Source organism: Tinamus guttatus, unplaced genomic scaffold (genome assembly GCF_059628265.1).
Source record: "Tinamus guttatus ecotype Peru unplaced genomic scaffold, ASM5962826v1 Tinamus_guttatus_pri_ptg000610l, whole genome shotgun sequence".
In the NCBI taxonomy this organism is placed as follows: domain Eukaryota; kingdom Metazoa; phylum Chordata; class Aves; order Tinamiformes; family Tinamidae; genus Tinamus; species Tinamus guttatus.
The window spans coordinates 331076-353685 of NW_028289144.1; the positions used below are offsets into that span (position 1 = coordinate 331076).

At 50.1% G+C, this 22610-nt stretch overlaps 2 protein-coding genes across 5 annotated transcripts; both read right to left on the reverse strand.

The window, feature by feature from the left end:
• Nucleotides 1-1849: 1849 nt before the first annotated feature.
• LOC104574519 (complexin-3-like) lies at nt 1850-3615 on the reverse strand. The gene is made up of 3 exons (XM_010221776.2): nt 3229-3615; nt 2524-2611; nt 1850-2224 (listed from the first exon to the last, which is right to left on the reverse strand). The coding sequence occupies exons 1-3, from the start codon at nt 3378-3380 to the stop codon at nt 2018-2020; spliced, it is 447 nt and encodes a 148-aa protein (XP_010220078.2). The 5' UTR covers nt 3381-3615; the 3' UTR covers nt 1850-2017.
• A 1533-nt stretch (nt 3616-5148) lies between these two features.
• Nucleotides 5149-15549, reverse strand: MATK (megakaryocyte-associated tyrosine kinase). Of its 4 annotated transcripts, none has more exons than XM_088535071.1 (14): nt 15415-15549; nt 13159-13377; nt 10673-10739; nt 10188-10301; nt 9806-9921; nt 9207-9426; nt 8214-8307; nt 8045-8110; nt 7366-7465; nt 6917-7001; nt 6568-6641; nt 6252-6447; nt 5684-5770; nt 5149-5473 (listed from the first exon to the last, which is right to left on the reverse strand). In XM_088535071.1, exons 3-14 carry the CDS (start codon nt 10679-10681, stop codon nt 5291-5293), a joined length of 1344 nt encoding a protein of 447 aa, XP_088391197.1. In that variant the 5' UTR covers nt 10682-10739; nt 13159-13377; nt 15415-15549; the 3' UTR covers nt 5149-5290. The 4 variants fall into 4 exon arrangements, with proteins under 4 accessions (XP_088391197.1, XP_088391198.1, XP_010220074.1 ...); XM_088535072.1 differs by lacking the exon at nt 15415-15549 and adding an exon at nt 13525-13720 and having other exon boundaries at nt 6348-6447; XM_010221772.2 differs by lacking the exon at nt 15415-15549 and adding an exon at nt 13525-13717 and having other exon boundaries at nt 13159-13373.
• Nucleotides 15550-22610: the final 7061 nt, after the last annotated feature.

The following is a 22610-nucleotide window of genomic DNA, read 5'->3' on the forward strand; positions in this document are numbered from 1 at the left end:
GAGACGCTGTGTCAGCTTACGGGGCGCGGGGGCCGGAGGCGGGGGTCGGGGCTGGGGGCGCCCGGGGGCTGCTGGCCTCACGTGACCAGCTCGCCCGGGGATTTATCACTTTTTTAGTTCATTAAGAGGCCTTGGGCAGGCGGGGAGGCGGCAGGAGTGACCCAAAAGGGTGTTGGGCAGGTGGCAGCGTGGGGACAGTGCTGGGGGGGACGCACAGGATGATTAGCTTGGAGACCTGGTGGAGGGTCCTGACCCGAATCCTGCCTCCGGCGCTGCCAGAATGCAGCTGCTCTGCACTGGAAGCCCCCGCACCGCCCCACTGGGAGCACTGAGAGCACTGGCACCACCACCATCGCGGGTCCCCTGCAAAATGCTCCTTTTGGGCCACCTCATCCCCCCTGCCAGCATCATCAGTCTGGGCAACCTGCACATGAGCACCAGGGATGCACCAGGAACGTGTTGGGGAAATGGGGCTCTGGTGGCGCCAAGCCAGGACCCAGAGGGGATACAGCCCCATTACGATGAACAGCGCCAGATGAATGTCCCCAAATGGGAGATTTTTCATGGCTGGTGGCAAGACTGGACAGAGGGAAGCTGGGATGGCTGCGACAGCAGGGATGAGAAGGGTGACAGGAGTGGTCAGATCGAGGAGGCTCCTGGGAGCTGGTGACTCAAAGCTAAGGCCTGTCATTCTTGTGGCATTGACGAGCTCGGCGCACAGCCCAGAAAACCGTGCAGATTCCCAACTGCTGCTCCAGGGATCTCCCAGGCAGGGTCCGCAGGGAAGAATAGGAACTGCCCAGACTTTGGCCCCCCCCGCCCTTCCCTGCTCCTCCTGGGCTTTGCAGGCTAAGAATACATCACCAGCCCTGCAAATCCATGTGCCAGGTAGGAAGAGATTACGGACATGGAGCACAGACGTGCCAAGAGCAAGTGTCTCGGCTGGAGACCAAAATGGTTCCTATTTGCCATCACTCTGTCCCTCGCCAGCTCCATCACTGGCTGTGGGACAGTCGTGTTCATACTGCTGCCTACCAGAAGAAATGTCCTGCCCGGTGGCTTGGGACCTGTGACATTTGGGCACCCCGACCCCGCGCACCCAGCAAAGCCCTAAGGAGTGAGGTCCTGACGGGCCTTTCCGGAGCAGATGGCCCTGGCGTGCGGAGGCCAGAGGCCCCAATGCTGGGGCCGCTCACTGCATCCTTTCTTTCATGCAAACGCAGCGTGACTCCCCCAGCCCTGTCCCTGTCCCCGCCTGGGAGGTGCTGCTCAAGGCCAGCCCCAGTGGTGCATTTTGCAAGGGTTCAGCTAGCTTAGTCCTTGGGGACAGGCGCTTCAGGCAGATTAGACCTCACTAAAATAAGCAGGTATTAGTGATCTCAGCAGCCTCCAGCCTTCCGGGGCTGGGTGGCTACAAGGCAGCATTTAAGCCCCCAGCAAATACACAGAAAAGGGGAGATATCACCTGCCAAGTAGCCCTGGGATGCCCAGGATAACCCTTCACCCTCCAAAGAGCTTCTGTTGCTGCCCGGATTTGGGGTACTGACCAGCAAGGAACTCCAGGATTAGTGGTTATTGATGGGAATCATCCCAATGTGGCTCCTGAGAGATGCCCTGTCAGAGCAATAGATATTGCAGAAATAATGCTCGGCTCCCAACAAATCCGGTTTTATTGAGGCTCATGTCGAGAGCGGCCCCCTAGGGTCCTGTTCTCTGCGCCAGGGGGGCAGCGGCTGAGATGCTGGTCCTGGGGTGCCTGGGTGAGTGCAGAGCTGCGGCAGGGGCCGTGGGTAATGCTTGGTGACCGGTGTGATGTGATGGGTGGCTGTTCTTGTGGCCAAACCTAGACCCCCTTAGCAGGACCTAGTGCCCCGTGCCCACCATTGGCATGTCCAGACATCTGCAATACTTATGTCACATCTGTTGCCCAGGGGGTTAGCAAGGGATCTAGGGGGAATTTAGGAGCCTCAGAAGCTTTGTGGAGCACCCATGGGTGGATCTGGTCTGGAGCGGACAGCTACATCATGGAGCATTTCTCCTTCACCTCTTCCACTGCGTCCTGCGCCCGGCCCCTTAGCGCCTGCACATCCACCTCGCGCAGCTTGGCCAGGAAGGCGAGCGGCCCCTCTTCCTCCTCCTCCTCACTTTGCACCATGGCGGCCAGCTCCTCCGGCAGCTCCACCGAGCCGCCTGCCACATGCACCTGGGCATCGTCCCGCTCGTCCTGCAACGGGAGACGACATCAGCGCCGACCAGCCAAACCCTGGTGCCCCTGGGGACGTGGGATGCTTGGGAAGGGGGGCGATGCCAGCGCTGTCCGGTGCTGCCTTGGGACCGCGGGCAGCCGCCAGGACAGATGGAGACAGCAGCCGTTTGCTGCCCTCTTCAGGATCAGCCTTGCATTCCGAGACACCAAGGGGACACCTGGCAGCCTCCTGCGCGGGGGCTGTTCTGCAGGGCCGAGATCCTGGCATGTGGATGCAGGGGCTGCATCCTGCTGAGGACACCCCGGCCCGGCCTTACCTGGGCCAGGTGATACTTGTCCCGCAGGTGCATGCGCACAGTGGCCCGCTCTGCTTTCCGGTGTGCAAAGGCCTTGTCCCGCTCTATCCTGCGGTGGAAAATTTGGCACTGTCATTGCAGCTGCGGTTGAGTCCCTGGCACTCAGTGGTCCTCGCTGGGCGTTGATGTCTCACGTGTGCAGACAGAGGGGACAATGTTCTGGCAAAGGGGTCTCCTCTCGCCCTGCTCATCTGCCTGAGCTGCTGGGGGTGTGTGTGGGTGCCCGAAGCCCTTCCATCCCCATGCAGATGCTCGAGGCGGATGCTTTCCAGAGGGACTTCCTCCTTCCCTAGGCCAGCAGGTCCCTGACATGCAGCAGGTCAGCAGGACGTGGGGAAGTGGCACCGGAGCTGCTCCAGGGCAGTGACATGCAGGCTGCCACCCGCAGCAGAGTCGTGTTGCTGGCCCTGTCCTGTGCAAGCACTCACGGCCACAGGGCAATGTGGGACCTGAATGCTGGAAAAGAGATCTAGCACCCCCCTGCATGCCCACGTCATTCTTGCCCCTCGCCCCTTCCCATCCCTGGGACTTGCTGCCACACTCCCCACACCAGGGATCATGAGGAGAGACAGGGGAAAGCCAGACTGAGTCCTTCCCGGCAAAGAGCAGACCCCACTGACACCATCACCCCTACCCTGAGGACACCGGTGCCCCACAGATCCTTACTTCTCTTCGAGCAGCTGCCGCTGGTACTCCTCGAACTCCTCACGGGCCATGCCGTTGGGCAACGCCGCTGCCTTCCCATCCTTGGGGGACTCCTTGGGCTCCTCCTGCGCCCCCTTGAAGCTCTTCAGAGCTGTGCTGAAGAAGGCGGCCATGGGGATGTCCGCCCCGTGTCCCCGCAGTGCCAGGCGGTCCCTACCCAGGACCCACTGACTGCAAGGTCAGTGGGAGCGGCTGCCCCAGGGGCTCATGCGGATCAGCGATGGATTAAAGCATTAGGAGGGGACGCCATGGACACCGGTGGGGAAGAGCTTCTCGCTCTGCTCTCTGCACCCAAGGGTGCTGCCAGCCTTGGGGGACAGGTTTTGCATGGCCCTGGGCACCCAGGGCAGCTTGGCAGTGGCAACTTCATGCACCCAGCACCCTGCAGCACCCGCTGCCTTATGGGGACAGCGGGGTCAAGGGATGGAGCCCATGGGTGCAAAGGGAGCCCTCAAAGAGAGGTGAGTCTTGGGATACATCCACGCTCAGGCTGGATGGCACCGGGGCTTGCAGGGAGTCCACAGAGCCCAAGGGCTTCCTGGGGCCAATGGAGAAGTGATGACAAGGGGTGGGGGCCAGGCCAACCGCCCCCTCCAGCCATCAGGGACTCTCCTTAGCAAGGGACAGGTACACAGTCCTAGCTGGAGCCACCAGTGCTGCTCCTCTGTCTGCAGGAGGCAAAATCTCCATTTTCCCTGCGCCCACGGGGCTGGATCCAGCCACAGGAGCCACGGGTTGGGGTCATGGGTGTCCAAGCTGCCCCTGCTGCTTGGTGGGGTGGAAGGTGCTAGAAGCCAGAGGATGAACTGAGAAAACTCAATCCAGGGTTGAAAGGCCGGAAGGGAGAAAAAAGTGCTGGGTTGACACACATGAATGTACCCCCATGCCCCAGTAATCCCTGCTCCAAAGGGATACGGAGATTGCTCATGAGGTGGCCCGGGGCTCCTGCGGCTGGGAGGACGAACCTTGCCCCGTAATCTATATGCGAGCAATTTCCCATACAAAGTCTGATTAAAAGAATAATCCCCAGCCGCGCATGGAGCTGTGGTCTAGGGATGAGAGATGCTGCGAGGCTGAGGATTTGAGGGGCTGAAGCTTCAGGGTCCCCCTCAGCCCCAGCAAACCTTCCTCCTTGTCCTTGCTGGTTCGGATGCTTGGTTCAGAGCTGGACAGCCGAACAGTGAGGGATAGACCTAATTTTTGCCCTGAGGTTTAAAGATAAAGTCGAACTAATTTCTTTGGTTTAATCAAAAAAAGCCAAATCCGTGTGGTTTAGCTGGCTGTGCTTGGTGACTCTGCGGCGGGTGGGGAACTCTGGCCGTCTTGGCATTAGGCTGGGTTGCGAGGGGGTTTAAATCTGCAGGAGGGCTGGGGGGTCCTGGCCCTAGCACCAGGGAGGGGAGCTCCAAAACAGCGGTGACCCCAAGGGACCCTTGTGCACATGCCAGCCACTGTGTCACCTGCCCCAGCATCACGCACGGAAGACATCTGGGGACACCCAGAGCTTTGGAAGGTCCATCAATACCCCAGCCCTCGATACTCCAGCTCTGAGCGCTACTTGCATACATGGAAAGCACAACAGGACCCTGGGAGATGGGAGCGCTTGGCTTAGGGCCAGACAACGGGGAGAAGCTGCTTGGTGGCAGGACTGTCCCTACAAAAGCAGCCAGGTGACACACAGATGGTTCTGCAGGGTGGCTCATGTCATGGCTCATGACAGTCATGTGATGCTGGGGGATGACACAGACAGAGATGGGCAGAAAAAGGGTGGCCCCAGACAGCCCGGCGTGGTTATGGGGGGTGCAGAGCTGGGCTGGCTGCATCCAACCCTGCTTCGCACATGGCAGCTCCTTTGCTCCACTCCCAGCAGCTGCCCCAAGCTTCTGTCCCATCTTTATTGGGAGACACCTGTGTCCTGGGCCACCATGCTGCCCAGCTGTGCCATGCTCTCCTTGCTGTGCTGTTTCCAACCCTGCTATGTCCAGTGAGTTACTGGCCAAGAGCCCTGTACACACTGGGAAGGTTAAACAGCCCCTAAGTGCTTCAGCTCCTTCTGCAGCTTCTCCGTGAGTTTCTTGAAGGACGGCCGCTTCCCTGGCTCCAGCTCCCAGCAGCTCCTCATCAATGCATAGATGGTGGCCGGACAGTCCTCAGGGGCATCCATGCGGTATCCCTGCTCCAGCATCTCCGTCACTTCCTTCAGGCTCTGAGAGGAAGGAGAAGGGAGATGGGACCCTTTCTGCTCCCCTTCCTTATCCTGCCCAGAGGCTCTCTCTGGCCTCTGGGGAAGCTGGAATCTCTCTGTCCTGTCTCATCCCTCCTGCTAGTCCTGCAGCCAAACCACCATGGTGTCACCTGCACCCCATGACCACCATCTCGTGAGAACAGGGGCAGCCCAAGGCTTCACCAAACTCACCAACTTGGGATAGGGTGCCCGGCCAAAGGAGAACACTTCCCACAGGAGAATCCCATAGCTCCAGACATCTGATTTAGAGGAGAATTTCTGCAGCGACATGAGGAAACGGAGTCTGAAGCCAACCAAAAACAGGCTAAGTTGGATCCGCCATCCCTCCCCAGGCAAAAGATGGGAAAAATAGTGACTTCCTCATTCAAACCTCTCCCCTTTGCCTCTCTCCCTGCTGCAGTGGCCTAGGCCTTTTCCTGTTCCCTCCCTAGCATCTGAACTCAAACCTGCATCCTTCAGGACATTCCATCCTGCAGCATCTCACAGGAGCTGCTCTCATTCTCTCTCCCTCATACTGTGCAAGAGGAAGAATGTGTGTTGGGTGGGAAGACAAACCCCAAACCTTGGGAGATGTGGGGCTGGCTATGAAATAAGCCACCATGGAGCAACCCATGTATACATGGTGTGGATGGTGAAAGGTTGAGGGGTGGAGGTTAATGGGTGTGGGCAGAGCGGCCCAAGGGGACAAGCTGCTTTATGAGGGTATCCTGGGCACTCAGCCCTTTGCTCTGTCACTCACATTGTGTTTCAGGGCCTCCGGAGCCGACCACTTCACGGGCAGCAAGGTGGTGTCCGTACCCTTGGGATTGACTCGCGCCAAACCAAAGTCGCTCACTTTGGCCACATTCTCCTCGGAGATGAGGATGTTGCGGGCAGCAAGATCTCTATGCACCAGCTTCTTGGATTCCAGGTAGTCCATGCCCTGGGCAACGTCCCTGCAGCAGCCAAGGCAAAACAAGCTCAGCATGTGTCCTCTCAGGCCTGCCCAGTGGGGTGGCATGGAGAGCACTCATCCCTGTTGCTGCCCTGGTGCAGGGAGGGGGAGCCTGACTCACAGAGCAAACTGGAGGAGCTGTCTGGTCTGGATGACTGCCCGGCCACGAGTGCGTAGGAAGTTCACCAGGTTCCCCTGACAGAGAAGGAGAAACACATGAGATAAAGGGGAACGGGACAATCTGGAGATTTCACCTCCCAACAGACTTTCCCTGTCCCAGCCCCCTCCATGAGGGAGGGGCTTTGCAACAGGCACTGTTCCCTAAAGGTCAGGCTGGAGCCAGGGCCTGGCAAGTTTCCACTGAGCCCCAAACCAGGGATTTTGTCCCCAGATCCAAGCCACAACACATGCTGTCTGCTAGTGGCAAAGAAGAGGTGCCGTCAGCCCGTGTCAGGGCCAGGGGCTCTCACCTTGCTCATGAACTCCATGACAATATAGAGGCCGTTGTGCAGGATTACGCCAAGCAAACGCACCAGGTTCTTGTGCCGGACCTTTCTGAAATGAGGGGACCAATGTCAAGGGGGAGCCTGGAGGATGGAGCTGAACTGATGCCACAGACAGTAGTACAGAGGTGCCTGGGACAAGCCTTCAGTGTCATGGGGATGATGAGGGGCATATGTCACATGTCTGTCTTTTACTCCTGCTGTGGGACTTTGCCACTCAAAGATAACCTGGCCACAGCTCTACCCTTCCTGTGGTCTGTGGCACAAGCCCAGAGCCATGCCCTGGTGTGGGCACTGGGGTCTCCCCAGACCCTCTGCTCATCCCTGGGGTCCAGGACAGCAGGGACAGGCTGTATATTACCCCTGCCCTCCTCCCTCTTCTCCCCCCCCCGCCTCCCGCCACATGAGGCACTCACGTCATAGCAGCAGTTTCAGTAAGGAAAGCCTGGGCAGTCACGTCACACTTGATGTTCTTCACAGCCACCTTCTGCCCCATGTATTCGCCCTGCAGGACATCTGAGAAGGGGACACGACGGGTGTGAGGCGCAGTGCTGTACTTACTGGATGGGGAGAGCCCATGGGCCAAGCTGGCTGCTCCCAGATGAGACTGGCCAGGAAGGGCATCAGTGGATATTTCTTGGGATGCTCATGCCTGCACAAGTGGGGCCATTGGCATGTTAGGGTGAGACACACATTCTTTACGGCATTAACTGTACTGAGGCAGGATGTCCTCCCTGTGAGGCCAAGTGGGAATGTATCTCCAGGACAGGGACAGGTGCTGAGTGGGGACAGTGGAAAGGGTTTCCTGCATGCCATCTCCTGTTTTCACTGTTGGCTTTGTCTCTTGCCACGGGTCAGATAGCATGACATCTCAGGAGCATCTGTGGGAAGCAAGAATGTGGGGATGCACTGGGGACATTCCTAGAGCAGCCAAGGGGAAGGGACACAGAGATAGGGCAGGTGTTCTGGCTGCCCTGTCTGTATTGGTACTGTCCCTCCCCTGCCATTCTGGGTGCAGCCCTCACTCACACTCCTTGGCCACATGTCCACCCCTTGGTGGTTGGACAGAACATCCAGCTCTGTCTCTTCACCTACCTCCAAACTCGCCTTGCCCAATACGGTCTCCCAGCGAGAGGTGCTGTAGGTTCAGTAACCAGCCAGCTGGACACAGGGACAAAGACAAATTAGCAGGGCCACATAGAGTTTGGACATGCCACGTCCTCCCTCCAAACACAGACCTGGGCCCTTGTCCATCATCCCCTACCTTTAGCCAGCTCCTCCTCGGCTGACTTCATGCCGGATTTTGGTTTGGGTTTCATCAGCTTGGTACAGATAGGTCCTTGCTCCTTCATGTAGTGCTGCAGAAGGATGAACACAGAGATAGAGATGCTGCTGCTCTGTGGTAGGAGTGTCCTACACCAGAGAATATGGCTCTGTGAGGGACCAGGCTTCGCTCCATCCCCCAGGGCCCTGGCTACCTTGAGGTTCAGAGCTGTCCTGGAATCAACTCTCCTAGTGCAGTATAAGCTGATGCTCCCCCCACCAAGGCCCAAACACCCACAGGATGTGCAGAGCAGACACTGCTTCCTTCTGCTTTGCTGAAGTTTGAGAGACAAACTGTTATTCACAGCTTGTGGCTTGGTCTAGCTTCCTGGGCAAGGCTTTGCTCCATATGCCACAATGGAAACACTGTAATGAACAGGAGGGCGTAAGGGACACTGCTCAAGAGTTGGGGGTAGCTGTTATCCCAGGGCACACAGCTTCCCTGTCCTCCGAACACGTTAAAACCCACAGGAGCATCATGTGCTAGAGCCTGGCTCAAAATGAGAACAGTCTGCAAAGGTGCTTGTCAGAAGTAAGTTCAAAGAAGCAGGGCTGAGGATGAAGCATTCTCAGAGAGGTGGTTTCCAGAAGCAGAGAAGCAGAATGGAAACAGAAATACTGCTCAACTGAGCAATATGGCTGCAACAGTTAAAGAGCAGGACTCTCTGTTAGGGAACAAATCTTGCAAAGCCCGGGGACCTGTCTGCAGTCAGAGTGGCTCCTGGTGTCATTACACAAGTGGCAGTATTGGTACAAGGAAGGGGATTGGAGTGGTCTGGACTTTGCTGGGTAGGAAACCATCCTGGTCCTCCGGCTTGGGATGCCCCATCACGGTGTGCTGGGCTGATCTACACTGACCACCAGTGTTCCCAGCCCTGGCTTGTCCAGAGCACTCAGTCCCAGTGGGTTTCTGTGCCCAGGGAAGGGCTCTGACCTCAATCATGTCGATGAGGTTACAGAAGCGCTGCTCGTTGTCGATGCTCAGCGTGTTCTCCTCGTATATCACGCGGTAGTGGATGACCTCTTTGGCAAAGCTCACGCACAGCACATAGTCTCCAGGGTGCCGGATGGACTCACGCACCAGGAACAGCCCGTCCTCAGGCGGCTGCAGCTCCTGCACTGCCTGCACCCCTGAGATCTTCCCATGGAACCAGCTGGGGAGACAAGACCATGGAATCTGCTGATGAGCTTCCCCACAACTCTGGCAGCAAGACAGAGAGCAGAACCCTGGCTACCCCCCCGCCATGGCTACACAGACCCAGCCCCATATAAAAACCCTCCCCATCAGGCCCACCCAAGCAGAATAGCCACAACCAGGGGCCTTCAGAGCCTGAGAGTGGCCTCAGTTAGTTCCTCTGCCACCAGGGCATGGTCACAGTCTGCTCTGCCTCCCCACTGCCCCACTGTTCTGGGGTAGAGCCACCAGTCTGGCACCTGCCACTCACCACATCACGGGGGCTCTGCCACTCTCCAGCACCCAAGGGAACCCCAGGGGACCCCCATGGGATCCCCAGGATACTGGGCTGTACTCACGGCATGAGGCTGAGCTTTGAGTTCGCCCGGATGGCCCCACGCTCGCGCAGTGCGCTGGCCGCCAGCAGCCCTTCCTCCCCGGTGTCATTGTGCTTCGCACGGTACCACCCTTTGCCCTGGCAAGGCAAGAATCACAGAATCACACAATTTTTATGGCTGGAAAAGACCTCAGAGAAGGGGAACAGGGCTCAGTGCTGCAGCTGGATGGTGGGAGGGAAGGAAAGCAGTGACCTGCACACGGCCCCTGGCTCCTGCTGTTTGTGGGGAGCCAGCTCTGGCAGCGTGGCCTGAGACCCGACATCACTGAGGACACCTCCCCTGCCTGCACAGCCTGCCAGCCCCCATCCCATGGCACCGTGTCCCTGTGTCCTCTTTGGTTCACCTCCACAGCTTCGATGATGGTGACCACGTCTCCCTTGTGGAAGGCCAGCTCTTGGGCTTTGGGCTTGGTGTGGTCGTGCTTGGTGACACACTGTGTCCCTGGTGCCCAGTGTTTCTGCAATGGAGAAGACAATATGCAAAAGGATAGTGAGCTGGTGTGTCCCTTCTGCCTCCCGCAGCCATTAGGGCCAGCCTCAAGGACCATTTGAGCTGGCACATCGGCTCCTTGTGCAGGCTGGGGACAGCAGGGACAGGGGGAGCTGGTCCTACAAGAGCAAGGAGACTAGACACAAAGCCCAGGCAGAGCAGAGCAGGGAGCAGGGGGAGGATCAGGCCAGCTCAAAGGGGATTTGATCCCTAGATCTGGGGTGGCTCCCTTGTGCCACTGCCAGCCTGTGCTCATACCCCTAAGTGGGGTGTACAGAACTGTGCCTACAGGCACCCACGCTGGGGAACTGTCCCCTGCACTAGGGCAGCTCCACTCACCCCGGACATGCTGGCTGGACTGCCAGTGCATTAGCAATTCCTTGTCCTCTCCCAGTGCAGCCGTCACCTGGGGAAAAGAAATGAGACCCTGGTGAGTTCACGGTTGTGCATTGGCTCTGGAAGCCCGCGGCCCCTTCCTGGTTCCAACTCAAAGCGTTAGGAAAACCTGCCACAGCCCCAGAGTTGGGTAGGAAACAGATGTTTCACTACCCACCGTTGCTGCTGTCACTACGTGAGGCCATGACAGCCATTGCAGGGCATGGGGTGGGGATGTGGTTTTACCAGGAACTTGCCTCCTTGCGTCCTGTTTCAGCAGCTCCCTGTCATCAGAGTCACAAGAGCTGGGGCTGGGGGATGTGCTGGCTGTGGGGGCTCCACTGATGTGGGATGCAACAAGTGGCCGTCCCAGGATCAGGGTGGTTGATGAGTCAAGCCAGGACAAGGAAAGATGGTCACTTCCTTTGTCTGTGAGACAGCCTTGCAAGCCCCCCATGCATCACTCTGGGAACCTCTCCTGCACATTTGTCACTTCAGGTGACAGGGACCCCCCCGAGGGATCCCCAGTCCCCTGCTCATGTGCAGGAAAAGTCCCAGGCAGACAGACAGTGTCCCAAAGGTTGTACTGGCAGTTTTGCTGGTTTAAATTTCTCTCCATCACTGCAAAGCAGGTGCTTTCTTTTCATTTCTAAAGGAAGATACAGATTTCTCACACATTCCCATGAATCACATACTTCAGGCTTTATAAAAGCCACCATCCGATGAGACCCACATCCCATGTAGGTGAGGCTGAGCTGTGCCCACCTTGCTCCTTCTTCCCCCAGCCCCAGAAAACAGGAAGTTATCCCAGGAGCTCAGTGCTTCTTTCTGCTTTTGAGAGTTCAAAAAGACCAGATCAGCTTCCGAAGAACAGGAAGGAGCGAGGAGAGGAGATGCAATTATATTTGTGCACAGATCTTCTAGGTGCTCAGCTAACACAAGAGCCTGGCAACACGTGGCTGGGACCCAATGCTACCTGCACCACTCTCTGGGAAATCCAGCTGGGAAAATCTACTGTTGCTTGGAAACTCAAACAAGGACGATGTGTCCCCTGCTTTCTTGAGCTTTACCCCTTTGGATCCATTTTTCTTCCTCTCCATGGTGCTGTCAGAGGTGTGAGCCCACCCCTGACCTTGAGGTCAGGCCTTCCTGCACTGGTCTCACTTGCAGGAGGAGCCGGCTCCACTTCTCCTGCACTGACGCTCCTGGAATCTGCCCAGGCAGGAGTAGGAGGCAGCACCCAGATACTGAGAGAAGTGTCGGGGCTAACTCAGTGACCAGGAGCAGGGATGACGGCCTTTGCTCCTTTCCTCTTTCAGAGGGTGAGTCACAGTCATTCCTCTGCATCGTAAGTGGCAAAATGCAGCCCACTGCGAGGATGGGAGGACTTCCCAATGCCAACTTCACCCGCCTTCAGCCAGAATCCAGAGCAAACTGAAGATCCACCAAAAAAAGGTCAATCAGTGCCATTTGAAGGCTGCTATAAGTAGCCATCAGGTTATTTTTGCATTCCAGAGCCATCTTCAGCTAGTACAGACATTGTTCTGTTCTGCAGCCCGTGCCAGGTGTATTCTCAGGTGCTTTGGGGCAGAGGCACAATGAGAGCAGCCTCCTGCACATTCCTCACAGACACAACTGCGGTCTGGGTTTCTGGTGGGAAACAACAGCTCTTTGCTCCGTGCTGCGGATGGGCCCACATGGTTTGAGCCACTGCAGGGGCAAAAGGGGCTACACCACCAGATACCCACCCTGAACGGGTGGGTCGCGAGGTGAACTTGGGGACCCTTTGGTACATCAGTGCAGCCACCAGCTACCATGCAGGTGAATCATACTCTTTCTGACGCCACGTACACACCTTGTTGTAAAACAAATATACTTGGGAGACGTTTGGTCTGTGTACTTCCCACCACTGAACGTATGTTCCCACAAGTAAGGTGCATGGGCAGAAAGCCTAGGAGACATTAGTCTACTACCACCTCCCTTTTCTGAAGCTAATCCACAATCTTTTAACCAGCTACTTGGTTATATTTACAATGAAGTACAGAAATACTACAAGTTTCAATTCCGAACCTCCCTGACCACAAACTGAAGAGTTTAGGCTTGCTTCTAGTGCAGAGTGACTCCAGCTGAACAGCTGCCATGACCCAATCACGCAGCGGCAGAAGACAGGGGCACATGCCTGCAGCCTGCACTTCTGCGCTGAAGCTTGAGCTGGGTATATTGCGCACGCACCTTTGAGGTACAGGCTGGAGAAGTGTTCCCATTTTACAGACATCTCATTGCTCTAAGAGGTCACTTAGACAAAGGCTGTGTAGCTCATTTGTTGAGCAGAACACACCTGGTTGTTTACTCCACCAACCACAACACTAACTACATTCACCTCTCTCTGCCAGCAAAGCAGAAATGAACGTCACCTACTCTCAACAACTCTAACAGACTTTTGCACTTACCTCCCAGAAACGTCCATGCAAGTGGCAGTGAGGTCTCAGGGGTGCTCACAGTTGACTCAAATCCCTGAATTCCTGGAGAATAAATCCCTTTTCATATGGAGCAGCAATGCCTCATTTTCAAGGACATGCTCCCCGAGAGAGCGACTGCGTTATTTCCTGATTTCTCTTATGGGTAGTGCTGCAGATGCAGAGCGTCCCAGAGGTCCTAGTGCCTGCTGCCTGTAGTCAAACATTAATCAGAGATGACTCATTATTTCACAATGCTTATCCCAAAATGACTTTCTACCCTTCGACAGCACAAGAACACACCCTTGCTAGAAGAGGCATTGACAGATCTCACATCCTACAGTATTGTGTTATACTCACAGAAAATTAATGATCAACTATGCAAATTGGAGATTGGCTGCTATAGCTTGACATAAGCAGAGCTTCTACAGAGCAGGAGGTGACCGTGAGTGGCAGCCACTCTCCAGGGAGACACAGGCTCAGGAAAGGACATAGTGGGACCACAGTTCCCAGTGTTTAATTCTGTCTCAGCAGCAACTTGTGTGAGATTTCAGGGAGCTGGATCCGGAGGCAGAAATGTGTCTTGCCTATGGGGTGAAAACCACTCATGGACACATCCCAGGCTGAAACAGGCAATTGCAAAGCCCAGGGACTTATCTACATCCTCCAGCATCTGCAACTAGAGGAGAGTTGCCTCTGTAACTCTTCATACCAGCCAGAAAAGTGCAGACAAGTTTTGCGAACACAAAGTAGGCAAACACAGTTCATTTGTCTTTTTTTTTTTTTAAAATGGTGATCAATCCTTTAAAAATACTGGCTATTCATGCGAAAACACAGTTTTGGAATAAACGTATGTTTAATGAATGAACCCAAAGCATTTCAATTCCTCATATCTTCCTGTAGGGTTCCTCAAAACTGTCTTTCTTCTTTACACTACAACCCTACTCAAAGGGTTATACAGTTGAATGAGAGTTCCTAAGTACCTCTAAAACATCCAAAAGCAAGAGCCAAAACAGACAGATTTTGCAGCGTTTCCAAATTCCTAGGTAAGCATGCAAGAATATGCTGGACTGACCATTCCAAGAAGGATTCCCCTCCTTCTCCCAGCCAAAAGCAATGCAGACAGCAGAGATATTTTCATTAAACAGAGCATTTGCACAAGGCTATGCCCCAGGGAGAAAGCAGGTTTGGTTGGGAAGCCCTTGTCCCTGTGCTCAGGGGCCAGGTGGAAAGTCAGCAGCTACAGCCACCAGCCTCAGCTGAGTGCTCTGGGTTTTGGCAGCTATTTTATCTCGCAGCACCAGGCCTTCCCTGCAGTGTCTATGCTCGTGTGTCATGACCCGAGGGGTGACGCACAGCTCCTACCATAGGCATACCCAGGCGTGCTCCATATCTGGGTTCTTGGTTATTACAGGCATCCATGTGAACTATACTGCCATGTCAGTTAAACTCCTATTTTTAGCACTAGTGGCTTTTGTTTCAGTTTGGTGGTATTTTTAGCCGCATTTAATGTTTCTACTTCCTAATTTCTAATAAGAGACGATCTTTGGATGAGATGCACTGTTGCATCCTCTTCTCTGCTCTAACAAAGGTAAAAGACGCAAACTGTACATGAACCAATCCACACCCTGTCCAATCTTTCTGATTTATCAGCAACAGATGAGATTAATGATACCACAAAGATAGATCAGAATTGAGGCTTCTGTCTGTATGAGATTATGGAATCTCTTCTGTGTAAATGTACAAGACAGATGATGGCAGCAGCTCCAGCAGAGCCAGTTCCCTTAGTGACATTTAGGTCAGTAAAATGGCACAGTACTAGTTAAACAAGGTGTCTGTTTAGACAACTAGAGAAGCACTTACATGAATCCCTCTTCAAATACCAATTTTTGTTCCATTTATAATTCTTTAAGTCAGAATGTTTAAACAGAACCTGCTTTACACCCCAAAACATATAAAACTTTCAAAGAAAAAAAATTGATTATGAACTAACAACCTAGAAATATATATTTTTTCAGTAAATCCTAAAAAAAACAGTGGTTGAGAGTACTTCAAAAAGCCTGAAAGAAGAAGAAAAGACATTTTAAAAGTGTAGTTTCAATGAAGAACATAAGAATGAAGAATCTTCAGAATCTTATGTTTCTGAAAAAACATAAGAATCCATTAGCTATCTGGCAACATTACAGATAAACACATAGACAAACATCAGAGATTTTTTAAAATAGCATTTACCTCCAAATACCTACTTACTGCAGCAAGAGTTTCTTCTCGAGAGAGTGGGAAGGGAAGGAGACATAACAGAAAGGAAGGAACTGTTGCTATAGGCAACTTCACTCTTAAGGAATGATGCCATTTCTGCAGTGATTATAGAGTACAAGTTAAAATTATCTAGCATGTTATATAAGGGAAAAGGCTATTAAAACTATCAAACATGCTAAAACAAACACTCATAAAAATTGGAACCATGTGAACACTATCTTATCTTGCCAAGCAGCATCTTCCTCTCTTTTGTCCTTCTTCCCATCTCTCTTGACCTCTGCCATTTCAGCTGTCTCTTCTATTGCAGGCATATTCTACAGTATTTTTAGAAAGTGGCATAGGATCCATTCCAAGTGTCTGCATTTTTTTTTTTGAAAGCCAGCATTTCTAAAACACAATAGGAGAAGGAGGAGATAAAACGACAAGAACCTGAAAAGAATGAATACAGCAGTAGGAAGGGAATGCACAGGTGTCCTCAGTTCTTCCTGCACACACTAGGCAAGCTGGAAAGTAAAGTTATTAAAGTTATTTAGATCACCATCAACTTAACCAATACTCAGTAACTATGATTATTTTGAGTATTATTGATTATAAGAATATGCAACACTCACCCACAACTAAGGTAATCAGATAGCTGGAAAGCCAGAACCAAGGATTTTGTATCCAAGATGAAATCTGCTGCAGTCCTTTTGCCAAGACTGCTGTCTCCCACTGCAACTTTCAGGACTGAGCTCAGTTTCTACTTTTCTTCTGAGAGAAACCATGCAAAAAGCTATTATCAGCAGCATGAAACCTGTTTTGTATCAAACCACAGGCATCTCCAAGCCTTCTAAAGAGCAAAAATATAGCACCTCACTTATCTTAGTGCTCCTTAAATGAGACTGCGATCAATTTCTGATAATTTCTGATAACAGAAGAACAAAGAAAGCTCCATATGGTGTCCTGAATCTGCATTATTCATTTAAAAAATGTAATGACAGCTATGAGCTAGGTAACATGCCATGAACACAACTGTGAAAGCCCCCACCTTTTGTTTGTCATTTTAAATACATACATTTTAACAGAAGATCATAGTTTCTAGTCCCAGCTAATGCTGTGCTGTAGAATGGCTATATTCACAGGAACTGAAGAGACTATAAGCCTAGTAATTGCCTATGGACAGATGTCACAGCACTTTCTTTATGATTCAGGAATTTTTATTTTTTTAATTCTCTATACCTATCTTCAGCAGTGCAGTAGGCATTTAAGAATTGTGAGTATAAATACAGTTTCATTCCAAGAATTAGCCAACAACTTCAGGTACACAAAAAAGCACCAAGAAAAATAAGAGTCGAGTTTATCATCTTAGCATGTTATTTTTTCTCCTGTTTTAGTATTCCCATGTGCATGTTTCTATGGGTAGCCTAACACTGTTGCTTTTCTTCCAGTCTCACTTTTGCTATTATATTAAAGAACCACTTAAGGGAAAAATGCATTACCTTTTCTCTTCATTTTCTTCTTCTTTTCCATGATTCTCGTTGTCAGTGAATCAGAGACAAAAGAGCACATTCTTAAAGAGAAACATTTCTGGATTGTCTGCAACTCTTCTGCTGTAGGGCGGATTCTAGCGAGCTTTGTCATGATCCAGTGATTAGAGTCTGGTTGTGAAGTAGGCTGAGAAAAATAAAATGAGATTAAATGATTATTTGGGCCTGGCAGTACCATCACAGATGCCACATACATATGTCATAAGATATACAGGAACACAGTGATGGTAACCAACATGAGCAACAAGGTTTCAGCACACAATAGAGATTTTTCCCATGTTTCATGAAAGACAATTTAGGCTGCCTGAAGAGGAAAGTGATAACTGAATTCTTCAGCTAAATCACTAATTGCTTTTATAATTAGCAGTCTTTAAATAGAAAATAGCAGTCTTTAAAAATAATTTAAAGGCTATGGCTTGATTCACAGCACCACCATCATGCCTATATGGATTGTTCAGATAGCACTGACCAACCTAGTGGCATAGTTTTGTGATCAGTTTAAGCTAGCACAAATTTAATATATTCTGTAACTCCGCTTTCAAAGGTGCAAGGAAGCTTCTGCCAGCCTGAAGTAGTTGACTAGGCAGCGGCACTTCATTCAGCAGTACTTTATGCTAGTTCAAGTTGATGGTGAAACTACAGAAGAAGGAAGTTCATAAAGAACTACAAATAAGACAGTCCAATATCAATGATAACTAATTTAAGAAACAACAAAAGCACTCTTCAAGATGAACAAAATAGTGACTAGTCACCCAGTTTACAGAAGTATTGCTCTCAAAGCTAAGAATACACAGTTGCTGAAAGAGCTTCATCTCTTTAAAAGTTTGTTTCAGGATATGAAGGAGAAACAAAACTCTCCAGGCAGACTGAAAAGAAAAATGAAAGAAATGCTTAAGTGTCTTACAAACTCATGCTGACGAGTTTTGTAGACACAGAGTCAGAGTGGCCCCTACCCCCCTGTTAGAGGATGGATCATGCAAGAGAATAAGGTCCTGAAAGAAAGGTCCTGAAAGAGAACTGTTCTTTGCTGATAGTCAGTTCTGGGACTGTTTGGCTTTAAGTTTCATGTGTGCTGAGGTGCCAAGAGGTGAAAGAGCAGCTGAACACCTTGGGACAGGCTGTGATTAGAAATCAGGGAATGGCTTCGTCCCAAAGCAGCCAAAGGCCACCACTTACCAAGGTGGTTCTAGCACAGAGCCGGGATGTGCAGCACTTTTGACATGTCCAGAGGATCTTCTCAATGCCACAAGACCTGTCTTATTTGTCACATAACACTACACAGAGATTGTACTCAGATCCCACTTGGATCTTCAAAATCTGTTTACTGTAGTAAAGGAAATCTTAAAGCATGCATTTCGATGGCATTTTTTTTTCTTTCAGAAATTTCTTTAACCATCTTAAATGCTGTACATGCATCTAGAACACAAGCATGCTCTGCCATGTTCGTAATTCTATAGATTTATCCCACCTTCTGACGACTCCCCGGATATGAGCTGTGTACGCACCTGCTCCTGCACAAGACACATCACAAAGCTCACACTGAAGTTGTTTTTGAACCCTGCGTGGGCCACAGGTGCCTTGGTTTCCTGTCTTCTGAACAGCTTCTTTCTTTTTGTGCTTTTGTCATTCTAAGTGCTCCTGGTAAATCTGCAGTCAAACAAGGCAACACAATCATTTTTCTTTTAATGATAGGACTGTTTTCCCACCAAAACACTGAGTGCCCCCTGAGAAAAAAGGAAGATTTCCTGAAACAGATGAAAAGATACTCACTTCAGAATCACATTCCAACCTACGATATCCAAAAAGCTCAACGTATAAGAGGCAGATGAATCTCTCCTTTACTGCCTTTCATTGCTGTAGGTAGTCACATTTAACTTCTTCCATTTAGGTTCTTTATGCAGTCAATGTAGCCTTGGCTGCAAGGCTGTATGGGCAAAGGAATCCATTTTGTCCAGTTACAAAGTTTAGATCTTAGCGACTATTGAGGACACAATGCAGCTGGTTTAGACAAAGGTACCTACACTGTATGTATATTAATTTTCTTAGATGGATATCACCTTACAAAATACAAAGAATTAAAGTTCCTGTTGCCCAGACTTCTTCAAGGTTCAAGTCTTCTGCAAGGCAATGACTAAAAATAGTTATATAAGTTATAGTAACTAATGTAGAGAGAAGTTCAAAAAGGCGGTTTATAGGATCATCATAAGCTCCCGACTAAAAAAATCTGTGGGAGGTTTAAATGTGATGAATTCTTTCCACCTGATTATACTCTTCTGGTAAGACATTATAGCACTCTGCAGACATTGCTATTTCATTTTACCACAAAGTAAAATACATGACAGCTGTCCCCACAAGTCCAGGGGTGGTACCACTTTAAATGAAGCTGGACATTGTGTGTTACTGAGCAATAGATGTACAAGTTAAGGGAGATACAATCCTGAATGCCAGCTTAGATCTTAAAAAATAAGTAATTACATTTTCTACAATTCAGTCGATTACTGGAAGTTCAACTTAATGAGTTCAAAGAAAAAGGAACTGTGAGCACTCCAGTTATTTCAAGCTCAAAATTCAGCTAGATAGTTCTGCAACTGCATATTCAGGTTAAGAAGTCCAGTTCAAGAGAAGAACTTGAAAGAAAGAGGCAGGGAGTGATAAACATGATGTGAAAATGATTTCCTTAGTTTCTTATTTTCACAGCTTTAGAAAAATGCATTAAAAATAGCCTGTTTAGGAGAAATTAACACTTTGCAAGAAGCAAACTAAAGAAGTTACTCATTTCTGTTAGCAGAAGAAAGGCACTTTTCTAGAAGGAAATTCTAAGCAGAAGGTTCATCTCCTGCTATGGCCGCAGCACATAGTGGTAGCTCTAGAGCTTAAATGTCTCACAATCAAGAATCCACCCATACTGCAAAACCTTTAAGACATACATACAGACATACATACAGAACACACAAATGCTGGCCTCCAATACACTCACTTGGTGAGATCCCTGGCACTATGCTGCTGCTGAGCAGGGCCTGGCTGATAATAGTACTCGCTCTACCAATTACTTCCAGATGCTGACTGCTCACAAAAATAAAAATAAAAATAAAAAAGTAAAAATAAAAATAAAAATAAAAGAATTGGAGCAGGGAGGATGGTTAATTGACTGTCTTGGCAAACAGCAGACAATTCTCAGGTTTCTTGAGGTCTCTCTCTAAAACAGTAGATAACAAGACTGTCTACAAGAAAAATAATGATATTTTGGTGGTACTGGCAGGGAATGACACGGAAGCGGGCTAATAGGGCTTATACTCTAGGAGGATATCAGGTGGAGGAGAAGGGGGAAAAGCAAGGCGCACTGGAAAGCACTGGAAAACAAGTGGGCAGTTTTAAGTCATTCCCATGAGGGGTCTCATTCTGATTCCATATGGCACTCAGTCTGAGTCACCCACAAAATTAGGGTAGGTTGCCAATTTCTGAAGTAAGACACAAGACCTCTTTAAAACACACAAAACTCATTGTTCTTATTGATATTCCTACAGTGGGAAGATTTAATTACTTTGACTCACTAGAAAAACAACTAGATCTGGAACACTTAAATTAGAAAGACCTCTACAATTCAAAGGCAAATTCATTAATAGCAATACTCAGAGATATTTATTATGGATTGAAATACATTGTATTAGACTGTTTAGAATGGAGGATAAAAGAAAAAGCAATTCAAATCAAACTCATAAGCACCTATACAGTAGTTGGTTACCAGATAAAGGACATGTTAGCCATCAAGAAAATCTGTTTTGGCTGCTGAGATCTGCACATCTCCAAGACAGCTCATCCTAGCAATTGCTTTCTGTTACCTACAGAGGGAGCCTAGACTGGCTTACGCATAAAATGGAGAGACTGGAGAAAAATGAAGACCAGTTATAAAACAAGAAAAATCATGGAGTGATAAAACAGCTGTTTTAAATCTCTCTCATAAAGATATTATATGCTTTGCAGTAATTTGATACTTTCCCCCTCCACATATACTCCTTGGGTTAGGCTAAATGCCTAAACTTTATTACTGTTTTACTTTCCTTCTTGCTACAGCTTTACCTTGCTATCTTCATGACAAAAGATAGACATGCAATAAATAAATCTAACGCTAATTGCAGGATGGATTGGAGATATTAATGTGTAAGGTGTATGGATGGCTAAGTCTAGGAAGTCTTCCATATTGCTGAAGCTTTAAAAGTTCACAGTTTAGTTTTAACTCGGGACAGTAAATGTTACCTTTATTAGGACTACCAATCTACAGCTAGTGCAGACAGGTCTCACTTTAACACTGGCACATCAATGGAGATTAAAAAGGTGCTGATGAACCTATTCCTTATTGATGCCAAAGTATACCTATAAAAAGAAAATTCACCACAAAGCTCCCACAAACTCCCTCTATGCTGAAGTGTTCTCAGTATATAGATTAAAATAAGTAAATAAATAAATCAAAACAACTCCCTAGTTAAGCAAACTCCCAACTAGCCTACTAGTTCAAAGGCACAAGTCTGAACAAAAGATTTGTTCTTCTCGGAAAGTATTAGAGATATGTCTATAATAAATCACATGAGATGTAAAGACAATGACTCACTTTATTATCTTTAAAGCACGAGAACAGAATATTCTGAGACAAAAGTCCCTTGGAAACGCTGATATCAGCTGTACTTTACTCTCTGGTAGCTGTCTCAGTGAAGAAGAAACGATGAAGTGATTCTAACATGGTACGGCAGAAACTCTACTACAGAGACTACATGAGATTAGTCTAAATTTCTGCATTACACACATTCATTTTACAGTTGCAGAAAAGGACCATATAAGCAGGGTTGTGAATTCAGCCTTCAGGCTCAAAGTAAAATACAGCGCAAAGTAAAGGAAGAAAAATGCCCACAAAAGAAGTTCTGAGAGACAACAGACAGAAGTAAACACTTAGATGTAGCAAATGTTTCCATTCATAGATCACAGCAGGGAGTGCAACATATAATAGATATGTCAGTTTTGAAATGGGTAGTAAGAAGTTGAAAAGTCTTCATAAATTGATACCATGCCAAGGTAGGCACATCCTACTTGAGTTCACCGAGAGGACAGCATTTTAATCCTACAGGCCACGAGCGGGCTGCAAGGGATCCACCGGAGGCTGAGTGGGCCTTATGGGCATCATGCGGCCTCCGCAACCTATGATTGGGCCAGGCAGACCCTATAGGCCTCGAAAGGTGGACCAGGGATTCTGTGGGCATGGGTTTGGGGGGGCCACCGGGCTCTGGTGCGGCCCTCCAGGGACTCCATGCACACAGAGGTGGGGGCTCCCTACAGGCCTTTGTAAGGCTGCAAGGGACCTCCTGAGTGCACAGGACTGGGGGACCCTACGGGTTTTGTGCAATCCTCTGGGCCTCCATGCACACGGGTCCAAGGGAGCCCTACGGGCCTTGGTGCTGCTCCCCAGGGCCTCTGTGCACACAGGGCTAGGGCCCTTACGGGTCTTCCTGTGACACCCTGGGCCTCCATGTGCCCGAGTCCAGGGGGCCCAGCGGGCATTAGCGTGGACCCCAGGAGCCTCTGTGCGTTTGGAACTTTGTGCAGCTCCCTGTGGCTTTCAGGTGCATGGGATCATGGAGGCCGTACAGGCATTTGTGCAGCCCCCTGGGGCCT